Source organism: Oratosquilla oratoria, chromosome 38 (assembly GCF_046742065.1).
Source record: "Oratosquilla oratoria isolate Oo_2021 chromosome 38, ASM4674206v1, whole genome shotgun sequence".
NCBI lineage: Eukaryota > Metazoa > Arthropoda > Malacostraca > Stomatopoda > Squillidae > Oratosquilla > Oratosquilla oratoria.
This window is the reverse complement of record NC_134814.1, coordinates 38540778-38554119: the sequence shown is the minus strand read 5'-3', so window position 1 is coordinate 38554119 and position 13342 is coordinate 38540778. Positions and strand designations below refer to the sequence as shown.

The following is a 13342-nucleotide window of genomic DNA, read 5'->3' as shown; positions in this document are numbered from 1 at the left end:
TGGTGGCTCATGTCAGGAAATATTTTGAAGGATTGGCATGGGTCGTGGTGTTTTGGACTCTCAACCTGAGCATATGGTGGTGTTGTTATTTATGCAGGAGGACTAACATTCAAATCTTCAAGTAACTTGTGCTCTCTGTCTTGCTGTATGGCTGTGAGACATGGACATTGAATGCTGACTTGAAGAGATGTCTTTGGTACTAAGCACCTTCAAAGAATCACTAATACTAAGAAGTGTAGCATAATGGAGTTTGGAAAAAGCAAAAACAGAATATCAGGAAAATATACAATTGGAACCAAGGAAGTAAAGAAAGTAGGATCCAAAAAGATTTGGGTGTAATTATCACGAATGACTTGTCCTATGATATACAGATTAACAAAATTGTCGGGGAGACTTACAACTTGCTAAGATCAATAAAAGTGGCATTTACATACTTGGACGAAGACATGATAAAAAAAATATTGGTTACATTGATAAGGCCTAGATTAGAGTATGCGGCGACATTGTGGTCCCCCAGTACCAAAAAGAATATAAAGAAAATAGAATCCAAAGAGCAGCTACAAAAATGGCACCTGCACTTGCAAACCTATCATACGAGGAGAGATTGGCTAAACTGGAGTTACCGACACTGGAGCAAAGAAGAGAGAGAGGTGACCTATTGACCATCTACAGAATCATGAAAGGCACAGAGATACTTGATAGAGAGAACTTACTTAACTGGGACAAAAGAAACACAAGAGGACATGGAAAGAAAATAAAAAAACATAGCTATAGAAGGGAACTGAAGAAAAACAGTTTTCCACATAGAGTTTTGGACACTTGGAACAAACTGGATAATGAAATAGTATGCGCAAAAACCATTCATGAGTTTAAAAACAAACTAGACACTGCGAGATACAATGGCGGGACATCACGAGCATAGCTCCCCTTCCCGCAAAATACAACTAGGTAAATACATAGTATCGCTGGATTGACTTTGTATCAAACCAGAGACAGTAGTGTGAGCCTCAGTCTAGGCCAGTTACCAGCATAATTTGTGAATGTCAACTCAGGCTGTATGGGCATGTGGCATGTTTCCCTGATATTGATCCTACTCACAGGGTTGTCTTCACAAGAGACAACACTCAGTAGGGGAGACAAAGGGAACGTCCACAGAATACATGGCCAGGGCAGGAAGGTTGATTGAACCTCTCAAGAGTTGTCTGGAGTGGGAAGGAAAAGTGGCTACATGGGAGTTTGCTCTGAGAGACTGTGAGGACTGGCACTGTCATGTCAGTAAAGTAAAATGCTCCCTGGCTTATGCCCTCATTTGATGGTGATGGAGTGAGCAGTGTTACTGATGATTTCTGAAGTGGATTTTCTAATATTGTATGTGAGTCATTGCTCTGGTTTGTCTAAGTAGGCTTTGATATTTAACTGTTATTTTGTAGTTGTTATGCTGGGTGGTTATTATCAGGTAATCCACATGGGTGACCACTTTGGTCTTATGCTTGGGATATATATATATATATATATATATATATATATATATATATATATATAATATGTACCATATGTATTTACCTAGTTGTATTGTATGGGAAGGGGAGCTATGCTCATAGTGACCCATCTGTGTATCTCGCAACATCTAGTTTGTTCTTAAATTCTTGTATGTGCGTGTGTGTGTGTGTGTATATATATATATATATATATATATATATATATATACATATATGTGTGTGTGTGTGTATTACCTAGTATTTTCCGGGATGAGAGCTATGCTCATAATGACCTGCTTTTGTATCTCTCCACCTCCAGTTTGTTCTTAAAATCTTGTATAGTTTTTGGCACTCACTGTTTCCCCGTTTAGTTTGTTCCAGATATCAATCACTCCATGTGGGAAGCTACCGGTATTCTTTTTCAAATCTCCTCTGTAAATGGCCTTCTTCAGCTTTTCTTGTGTCCTCTTGTTTCTCTTCTGTCCCATTTTAATGAGTCACCCCTATCAAGAACTTCCATCATTTTCATAATTCTGTAAATAGTCAGCAAATCGCCTCTTTCTCTTCTCTGGTCCAGTGTTGATGTAATTTATCCAATCTTTGTATGTCAAATTTGAGAGTGTAGGTGCCATTTTTGTCTCTGCTCTTTGAAGTCTTTCTAATTTTTTTTTTTTTTTTTCTAGGTGCCCATAGTGTCACAGCATACTCCAATTTAGGTCTTATCAGTGTAACTAATATTTTCTTTACCATTTCTTCATCCATGTAGTCAAAGGCCACTTTCATTGATCTTAACCACTTCCATACGGTGACGCCTACGTAGGCGTCATGAGGAGCAAGTGGGTATGCGATGATGCCGATGTCGGCGTCTTGATTATATTTATTGTAGTCGTACCTACGTAACCTCCATTCTCTCTAAACTGGCTTCATCATATTTTCTATGGTTATCAAAATTCACAGGTGAAAGAGAAAGAACGATTGAGCACTTACTTTATTTTTTATAATGCCATTATTATGACGCAACATCGCACATCGGGCAGCTAATGCTGCCAGGCGTGCGATGTGCCCCGGAGTGAAGAGATTAATAAGTTAAAAGTCTCTCGAACTAGTTTGTTGACATGTTTATCAGGTGTTAAGTCACTTGAGATAATTACTCCAAGGTCCCTTTTCGAGTCTACTTTTTTACTTCCTTGGTACCAATTTTGTATTGACCTGATATTCTATTTTTGCTTTTTCCAAATTCCATTATATTGTATTTCTTAATGTTAAAGTACACATCACACTTCTGAGTCCATTTCCATATTTTGTATAGGTCTTCTTGTAGCAATCTGCTGTCTTCTTCTGTGCTTACTCTCTTAAGTAGTTGGGCATCATCAGCAAAGAAGTTTATGTAACCTTTCACTTCTTCATCCATATAATTTATATATATGGCAAACATTAAAGGAGACAATACAGAGCCCTATTTGATGCCACTTATTTTCCCAGTTCGAGGTCTTGTGTGTGTATATATATTTTTTTTTCAATGTGAAAAAACAAATTCTAATGTGTCATTTTCTTTTATTCAAGGGGTTCAAGAAATGGAGAACTCCCAACTGAAGTCCTTACTGCACTGACAGTGGTTAAGGAGACAGCCCATCACTTGGCTCTACCTCAAGACTCAATACTACAGCACATTCCACATCATCTGCTCGCTCCACAAGTTCTTATGTGATATTCATTACACCAAATAGTATATGCTGTGTAACCCATTAAGTCATCTTAGTGGGATGTCATGCTCCTGTTGATTGTATGAAGTATTCCCAATAAAAATACCATATCATTTGTTGAAATAAAAAAAAAATAAAAAACACTGGAAGGTATTGTATTAGTCAAACTCCTTTTGGTTACCTTTTCTCCAAATATTTATGCATCTATATGGAAAACTGTATTTCTTCACATCCTTTATACATGTAGCCTTTCTTAACTTGTTCCCATGACCTCTTAGGCTGCGTTTTCACCGAGCAAATCCAGGCAGATTCTTGCCAAATGTTGTTAACATGAATGGCTAGAAGGAGACTTTGCTTGCAGCATTCTAGACTTCCCTAAGAACACTTCAACAATCTGTCTGACATTTGTAAAGGTTTAGCTCCTTTCATTTCGCCATTCAGTTTCTCAGTATATGATGCGAAGGCAATTTGACTTCTGAAAATTGAAAAAATGAAAGATTGCAACCGACATTGTTTCTGCTTAAACGAATTCACGATGGCTGAGGAGAATTAGCCGAGACTCGCTCGGTGGAAACGCAGCCTTAAAGCTCTTCCATCCATAATCAGAGGATCTTTTCTGTCAATGCTAGTGACCTAGATACTATAATCATATCGCCTCTTTCTCTTTGATCTTTCAAAATTGGCACACTTAGTACTTTTAGTCTTTCCACGTATAGGTCTCTGCCAGGCTGGGACCCAGTTTAGCTCCTGCCCTTTCTATTCTCACTGCAACTAAAATCTTCAAAAAGGATGAAATTGCCACTTTGTTCAATAATTTTCTTTAGGAAAATAGTCGTGTCAACTAACAGTAGCTTTGTTCCAAGATCTTGTCTGGTGAGGGGATGGGGTGGCAAATGCCATCACATGTCTCCTCTGTTCAGTACTTTAGTTCTAATTTTCAGGTGGAGTGCCTCAGCCTTGCCTTCTCACAGATTTGCTTCTTCCACCTTTGTGTCAGTCCTCACAGCCACATTTATCGCCAATCGTACAGCAGAACATACATACCACATCTCTATATCAACAATACTCTCATACCACACACACACATGTAGACCCAATATTTTTGGCATAGCACATGATACATCCATGTCATTCAAACAACATATCACGAACCTAAGTACTAAGGATGTTGGTTCACTTTATAAAGATAAGAAATTAAGAATTATGAAAAAAGTTGAAAACTTGCTGAAAAATAGTTTCAAGTATCAGCAACAATATCTCAAAGTTTTAAATTTATATGGCAATCTTTACTAAGAATAATTTTCATTTCAATACAAATATCACATGCTGGCAACCCTCGCATACACATGACTACATGTGTATGCAAGATACAAAGACGGGACATCATGAGCATAGTTCCCCTTCCCATAAGATACAACTAGGTAAATATATCTATTTTGTGTGCTTGTGAGAAGGATGGATGTATCACAATGGCAAAAGCCGACAAGACTGTGAGAATAAACACCTTGTGAGATCGAAACCTTTATTAGTACTACGTTTCGCTTGTTACAGCTTTTTCAAGTACAGACATGACACACACTCTGAGCACATATAAGCCAACAGGGAAGGAACTGGGAGAGGTTTAATCCATCTGTTACCCGTATTAAATAAATGTATGAAATGTCCCCCTTAGTCCACTTCAACAAACTGTCCGAAATGTCCTCCTTTGTCTCCACCAAGTCCCACCCGTCCCCCTCCTCCCCCTCCACCTACCACCCACCCCTCCCTGATAACCTCTCCCAGTTCCTTCCCTGTTGGCTTATATGTGCTCAGAGTGTGTGTCATGTCTGTACTTGAAAAAGCTGTAACAAGCGAAACGTAGTACTAATAAAGGTTTCGATCTCACAAGGTGTTTATTCTCAAAGGATGGATGTGTTGGCTTTGAGTGAAGCTGGGTTGAGAGGGAGGGGCGAGTGTGAGTTTGGGAGTGTAATTGGGAGGCTTTCAGGAGTGAAGAGAGGGAGGGAAGGGGTGGCTGTACTAGTGGGTGAAGAGATAGGTAAATGTGTAGTGGAGTGAAAGGAGGTTTCCTCAAGGATAATGTGGATGAAGGTGAAACTGGGAAGGGAGATGTGGGTTTTTTGTAAGTGCATGTGGGCCTGGTAGAGAGAAGAGTGTAGAGGAAAGGGAGGCTTTTTGGATAGATTTGAATGAGTGCATAGAGGGATTAGGGAGGAACATCAATGTAGTATTGGGAGACCTTAATGCTAGGGTAGGAAATGAACCAATTGACAGAGTGGTTGGGAAGTGTGGAGTTCCAGGAGGGAATCGTAGTGGGGAGTTGATGGTGGAGATGTGCCTAGAGAGTTGATGATAGCAAATGCAGTGTTTCGGAAGAGGGTTGAGCATGGGTACACATGGGAGAGGGTAGTAGATAGAGTGTTAATGGACTATGTAGTGGTAGAAAGAGTATAATACGAAGAGTTAAGGATGTACATGTGCTAAGGGGAGAGAGTGGGGGAATGTTAGATAATTTTTTGGTGGAAGGTAAGTTGAGAGTGGAGGATGGATGGAGAAAGAGGAGGACAAAAGGTAGGGAGGTGCTTAGAGTGAACTCTTTAAATGAAAAGGAGAAGGAATACAAGAAGAAGCTGAGGGAGTGAAGGATAGAATAGAGCTAGGATTGGGCATGGTTCAAGGAGGGAGTCACAAAGTTGTTGTTGTTGTTGTCGTTCCCTAGACTGTCTGTCCGAGCAGTCCCGTCTCCCCAAGGAAGGCCACAGCCGAAACTGGGTTTTCCCACAAATCCTTTATAGAGTGTATGTTGTGTTGTTTGCGTGCATGATTGTGTATAATGCAGTCTTCCATTATGTGTTGTATGGTATGGGGTGAAGTGTTACATCCTGGGCAGCTGTTCACAACACGGTCGTCCAGCCTCTTCTGGTAGCTTAGAAGTGCTGGGTGGTGACCGCATCGCAGTCTGGCCAAGTGGACTCTGTCCTTTCGTGGGAGAGAGGATTCAGAAGGGTGGATATCAGGGGGTCTGGCATGCAGCAGTGTGTTGTCTTTCAGTGTGTTAATGGAGCGGTGAGTGATATGATTATGAATATGTTTCCGGAGGCTGGTATTTGGTGGTTGTGGAGGAAGAGAAGAGAGTATCTGTGCGTAATAAAGGTCTTTGGGTGTAGTTTTAATGTTTCTTGGTGTGTGTGGGTGTTCTGCTATGTAGTGTAGCGGGTGTGATGTGTTTGTGGTGGCTGCAGCAAGTGTTTGTGTGCCTCTCATGTCGAGGTGGTCCTTGACTTTGAGGACTTTTGTTTCATGGTGTAAATGGTCTGTAGGTGATGTATTTGTGCAGCCTGTAATTGTTTTTAGGGCTTTGTTTTGTATGATTTGAAGGGTGTTGTGGTGTGTCTCACTGAGATTAGGAGCCCATGCAGGACTCGCATAATTCATCACTGAGCGTATGCATTGTTTGTATATTGTTATATTAGTTTCTTTGTTTTGTCCAAATGTTGTTCCAGTGATTGACTTAAGTGCGTTAAGTCTAGGTGTGCATTTGTTTTTTATGTTTGTGAGGTGTTGTTTGAAAGACATGGATGTATCGTATGTTACCCCAAGAATTTTCGGTGTGTTTGTGTGTGGTATTAGAGTGTTGTTGATGTAGAGATGAGGTATGTATTTGTGTTCTTTTGTCCAGTTGGTGAGAAGTGTTGCTGTAGATTTGGTTGGAGCTATTTTGAGTCTGTTTGTGATGAACCATGTGTTGAGTGTGTCAAGGTAAGGCTGGATTATTTCTGCAGCTTTGTCTGTGTTACGATGTGTGCATGTGATTGTTATGTCGTCTGCGTAGGAAGAGATTTGTATTTCTGAGGTGTCTGGCGTGGGTAAGTCATGCATGTATAGATTAAATAATGTGGGGGATAGAACTGAGCCCTGTGGTACTCCGTTCTTAATGTTTCTGATGTGCGATGATTGGCCATTATATGACACATGAGCATTCCTGCCTGCCAGATAATTGGCCAGCCATCTTTTGGTGTTATTGTGCATGTCTGTGTTATATATTTTATTTGTTAGGTTGTGGCGGGGGATAGCATCAAAAGCTTTACTAATGTCCAATGTTATAAGAAGTGTTCTGTGGTGGGGCCTATCTGAATTGATGCCATCAAAAATTCTTTGTGTGAGGTTTGTCAGAAGAGTGTTTGTGGAGTGTAGTGGCCTAAAGCCGTGTTGTGAGTCAGCAAGGGGAATATATGGTGTGACAAGTTTAAGTATTAGGCGTTCAATGACTTTAGAGGGGGTGCAGAGAAGTGTGATTGGGCGGTGCGATGTTGGGATTGTTGGGTCTTTGTTCGGTTTTGGAATGGTGATTATTTTACCATGTTTCCAGATGTCGGGTATAGTGTTGTGTGAATAGCTGTAGTTTGCAATGTTTGTGAGTGCGTGTATACCTTGTGGTCCAATGTGTTTTAGGTGGATGTTGCTTATGTTATCAGGGCCACAGGCAGATGAGTGCTTGAGATTATGCATTATGAGTTTTGTCTGACTGTCTATGAAGGGTGTATAGTCTGAGTCTGTGGGGAAGTCTTTCTTACGTCGAATGGTGCGTCGGTCGTCAGGGTGAGATGTAAGATGGCTCGTCTGTGCAAAATGACGTATGAGTGCATTTGCTTGTTGTCTGTTTGAGGGTAGATTATCTGTTGTTGTGATTATTGCTGCGTGAGAGCGTGTAATGTTAGTGTTGGATAGTGTGATGCTGTTGAGTGTTTTGTACAATTTGCTGGTGTTTGTTTTGTGATCAAGTGTATTGATAAAGATTTGCCAATTTTGTGTTTTTTGTTCATGTATTTTATTGGCAATCACAGTGTTTAGTGTTTGTATTTGGTCTGCTATGTTTTGAGGGATAGGTGTGGGGGTATCGTGTTTAAGTGTGTCACGTTGTCTGATGAGGCCTTGGATTTCTGGTGTGAAGTTGGGGTTGTGTGATTTTCTGTTGCCTCTAGGGATGTATCTCTTGTCTGCATTTTGTATGATTGTTTTAAAAGTGTGCACAGCATTGTTTATGTTTGTGATTGGTGTACTGTTAAGTGTTTTAAAATGTTGTTCTGTCTCTTCAGTAAAAGCTTCCCAGTTAGCTCTCGTTGTTGTTGTCGTTCCCTAGACTGTCTGTCCGAGCAGTCCCGTCTCCCCAAGGAAGGCCACAGCCGAAACTGGGTTTTCCCACAAATCCTTTATAGAGTGTATGTTGTGTTGTTTGCGTGCATGATTGTGTATAATGCAGTCTTCCATTATGTGTTGTATGGTATGGGGTGAAGTGTTACATCCTGGGCAGCTGTTCACAACACGGTCGTCCAGCCTCTTCTGGTAGCTTAGAAGTGCTGGGTGGTGACCGCATCGCAGTCTGGCCAAGTGGACTCTGTCCTTTCGTGGGAGAGAGGATTCAGAAGGGTGGATATCAGGGGGTCTGGCATGCAGCAGTGTGTTGTCTTTCAGTGTGTTAATGGAGCGGTGAGTGATATGATTATGAATATGTTTCCGGAGGCTGGTATTTGGTGGTTGTGGAGGAAGAGAAGAGAGTATCTGTGCGTAATAAAGGTCTTTGGGTGTAGTTTTAATGTTTCTTGGTGTGTGTGGGTGTTCTGCTATGTAGTGTAGCGGGTGTGATGTGTTTGTGGTGGCTGCAGCAAGTGTTTGTGTGCCTCTCATGTCGAGGTGGTCCTTGACTTTGAGGACTTTTGTTTCATGGTGTAAATGGTCTGTAGGTGATGTATTTGTGCAGCCTGTAATTGTTTTTAGGGCTTTGTTTTGTATGATTTGAAGGGTGTTGTGGTGTGTCTCACTGAGATTAGGAGCCCATGCAGGACTCGCATAATTCATCACTGAGCGTATGCATTGTTTGTATATTGTTATATTAGTTTCTTTGTTTTGTCCAAATGTTGTTCCAGTGATTGACTTAAGTGCGTTAAGTCTAGGTGTGCATTTGTTTTTTATGTTTGTGAGGTGTTGTTTGAAAGACATGGATGTATCGTATGTTACCCCAAGAATTTTCGGTGTGTTTGTGTGTGGTATTAGAGTGTTGTTGATGTAGAGATGAGGTATGTATTTGTGTTCTTTTGTCCAGTTGGTGAGAAGTGTTGCTGTAGATTTGGTTGGAGCTATTTTGAGTCTGTTTGTGATGAACCATGTGTTGAGTGTGTCAAGGTAAGGCTGGATTATTTCTGCAGCTTTGTCTGTGTTACGATGTGTGCATGTGATTGTTATGTCGTCTGCGTAGGAAGAGATTTGTATTTCTGAGGTGTCTGGCGTGGGTAAGTCATGCATGTATAGATTAAATAATGTGGGGGATAGAACTGAGCCCTGTGGTACTCCGTTCTTAATGTTTCTGATGTGCGATGATTGGCCATTATATGACACATGAGCATTCCTGCCTGCCAGATAATTGGCCAGCCATCTTTTGGTGTTATTGTGCATGTCTGTGTTATATATTTTATTTGTTAGGTTGTGGCGGGGGATAGCATCAAAAGCTTTACTAATGTCCAATGTTATAAGAAGTGTTCTGTGGTGGGGCCTATCTGAATTGATGCCATCTAAAATTCTTTGTGTGAGGTTTGTCAGAAGAGTGTTTGTGGAGTGTAGTGGCCTAAAACCGTGTTGTGAGTCAGCAAGGGGAATATATGGTGTGACAAGTTTAAGTATTAGGCGTTCAATGACTTTAGAGGGGGTGCAGAGAAGTGTGATTGGGCGGTGCGATGTTGGGATTGTTGGGTCTTTGTTCGGTTTTGGAATGGTGATTATTTTACCATGCTTCCAGATGTCGGGTATAGTGTTGTGTGAATAGCTGTAGTTTGCAATGTTTGTGAGTGCGTGTATACCTTGTGGTCCAATGTGTTTTAGGTGGATGTTGCTTATGTTATCAGGGCCACAGGCAGATGAGTGCTTGAGATTATGCATTATGAGTTTTGTCTGACTGTCTATGAAGGGTGTATAGTCTGAGTCTGTGGGGAAGTCTTTCTTACGTCGAATGGTGCGTCGGTCGTCAGGGTGAGATGTAAGATGGCTCGTCTGTGCAAAATGACGTATGAGTGCGTTTGCCTGTTGTCTGTTTGAGGGTAGATTATCTGTTGTTGTGATTATTGCTGCGTGAGAGCGTGTAGTGTTAGTGTTGGATAGTGTGATGCTGTTGAGTGTTTTGTACAATTTGCTGGTGTTTGTTTTGTGATCAAGTGTATTGATAAAGTTTTGCCAATTTTGTGTTTTTTGTTCATGTATTTTATTGGCAACCACAGTGTTTAGTGTTTGTATTTGGTCTGCTATGTTTTGAGGGATAGGTGTGGGGGTATCGTGTTTAAGTGTGTCACGTTGTCTGATGAGGCCTTGGATTTCTGGTGTGAAGTTGGGGTTGTGTGATTTTCTGTTGCCTCTAGGGATGTATCTCTTGTCTGCGTTTTGTATGATTGTATTAAAAGCGTGCACAGCATTGTTTACGTTTGTGATTGGTGTACTGTTAAGTGTTTCAAAATGTTGTTCTGTCTCTTCAGTAAAGGCTTCCCAGTTAGCTCTCTTGTAATTGGTGTAAGTGTGTCTGTGGCCAGCTGGGGTGCATCTTGTTTTGGTGGTGATGATGATTGGAAGGTGGTCAGAACCAAGGGCTCCGACCACTCTCCATGATGTTGTTGGGGTTAGGCAGGGGGAGCAAAAGGTGATATCAGGAGAGGAGGGAGTGTAGAGGGCTTGGTATGGGATATGTGTATGATTATGCGTGTTGTTCATGATAGTCAATGAGTCGAATTGAGTCTGTATATCAAGCCCTCTGTCTGTGTCTGGGTTGTCGACAAACCAGGCAGACGACTTGGCGTTGAAGTCACCACCCATGATCAGGTTGGGGATTGAGGTTAGTTGGCTGAGTTGAGGTCTGAAGGTGTTTGGAACTGTGGGGGATGATTGGGGGGGAATGTACATGTTAACTATTGTTAGTGTTGAATTGTTGCCTGTGCGGATACGAATGGATTGGGTTTCTGTTGTGTTATCTGTGGTAGGGAGGAGAATTTTGGTTGTGGCACTTGTGTCCACAAAACAGATGGAATGGTGGATCAGGGTGATGAGTCCACCGCCATTGCCGTCAGTCCGGTCTTGTCTGATGGTGGTGTAATTATGAAATGATGGTGTTTTGTGTGAGTGTCTTAATTTTGTTTCTTGTAAAATTGCAATGTGTATGTTGTGTTGTTTAAGAAAGTGTTCAAGTTCATGTTTTTTAGTGTTAATACCGTCAATGTTGTGTTGTAATATGTTGATGTTGTGTGTTTTGTATGTGTTGTATGTTGCCGTTTGGGGTTGAGGTTGGGGTGGTAGTGGGGAAGGTGTAGGATCTGGGTCAGAGGGGGGGAAAGGAGAGATCGGGGACAAAGGAAGGGGAGTACTAATCGGGGGTAAGAGCAAAGGGAAATTGGGAGTGGGTAAGGGTGTTGGCTGTGGTTGGGGAGGTGGGATTGGGGTTACTGGAGGGCAGGTAGAACATGTCCAAGTGTTTGTGTATTGGTTTGTGTCAGCAAGTGTTGTACAAGTGAGGTGGGCCCAGTTTTTGCACATATTGCACTGAACTGAGCCCCTTGTCTGTCTGCTCGAAGTAATGGGTTTAGAGCATGTTGGGCATGTGTATTTTGTGGCGGGCCCAGGATTGCTCTCTACATCTCCGGCTAAAAGTAGAAGAAGAGGGGTGATCGCCGGAAAATGACCCCTCAGTGCAGAAAAAACGTAACATTGTGTGTTGGAAAAAAAGGATTGTGGTACTCCCCCAGGTAGGCGTAGTTCCTCCTTGGGGATCGGTGCCATCTGCGTAGAGCTGATGGCCAGGGGTGGTTGCTGCTGATTGGCCCCCAACTCTTGGGGTTGGGGGGTGGTCCCACGACGTAGACGTTGCAGCTCCAGGACCAGTCACAAAGTGTGCAAGGATGGTGTGTGGAACAAGAAGGAGGGGTGGTGAATGGTGGGATGAGGAAATAAAGAAGGTTGTAGAAGAGAAGAGAAGAGCTTTCACAGATTGGTTACAAAATAGGACAAGGGAGTCATATGAGAGGTACAAAGAAAAGAGAAGTAAAGCACAAGGTAAAAGAGGCAAAGAGGAGACCAGATGTGAAATGGGGTAAGAGTATGACAGAAAATTTTGAAAGTAATAAAAAGATGTTTTGGAAAGAAATTAAGAGAGAAAGGGGAGGCAAGTCAAGTAGAGAAGAAAGGGTAAAGGGTGCTGTTGGAGGGATGATAATGGAAGAGAGGGGAAAGGGCGGAATATTTTGGGGAGTTGCTGAATGTGAAGGAGGATGGGGAGGGAAAGGTAGTTACAGTGGGAGGTGCTAAGAAAGTGACCATGATGAGTGAGGAAGGTGGAGGAGAAGTAGGGAAGGATGAGGTGAAGGCAGTTGTTAGGATGATGAGAACAGGTAAGGCACCTGGTCTGGATGGATGCCATGCAGAATGTCTAAAAAAAAAGGAGGTACAGTGATGGTGGACTGGCTGGTGAGGTTGTTTAATGTCTGCTGGAGAGAGGGTAGAGTGCCGGAGGAGTGCCTGTATAGTTCCACTTCAATGTCTTTAACACACTTGAATCAATTGCAGGAACAACTTCTGGACAAAACAAAGAAATTAATACTACAGTATACAAATAGTGCATGTGCTCAGTGATGAATTATGCGAGTCCTGCATGGGCCCTAATCTCACTAAGACACACAACAACACCCTTCAGACCATACAAAACAAAGCCCTAAAGACAATTACAGGCTGCACAAATACAATATAGATCATTTACACCATGAAACAAAAGTTCTAAAGTCAAGGATCACCTTGACGTGAGAGGTACACAATTGCTGCAGCCCCACAAACACAACACATCCATTACACTAAATAGCAGAACATCCACACACACCAAGAAACACCAAAACAACACCCAAATACCTATATCACACACATATACTCTCATCTCTTCCTCCACAGACACCAGCCTCCAGAAGTATATCCATAATCATATCACTGCACAATATGGCCACCATCAAGTCCTTCTAAACTACCAGAAGAGGCTGGATGACATTATTGCGGACAACAGCCCAGGATGTGGAGGTAGAATGTAGATTGAGAGAAGCAAGGAAATGCCATGGGGAATTAAAAAGTGTTGTGAGAAATAGACATTTG

At 41.9% G+C, this 13342-nt stretch overlaps 1 protein-coding gene across 1 annotated transcript in view; it reads left to right on the top strand.

Annotated features, from left to right (window-relative positions):
• Strump (WASH complex subunit strump) overlaps positions 1–3330 on the top strand; it is a gene marked incomplete at its 5' end in the record, with an annotated part of 57226 nt that extends 53896 nt beyond the window's left edge. Inside the window, 1 exon segment of the mRNA XM_076176201.1 lies at positions 3042–3330. Within this exon segment, the coding sequence (XP_076032316.1) occupies positions 3042–3186 (145 nt within the window). The 3' untranslated portion in view covers positions 3187–3330.
• Between the last annotated feature and the right edge of the window lie 10012 nt (positions 3331–13342).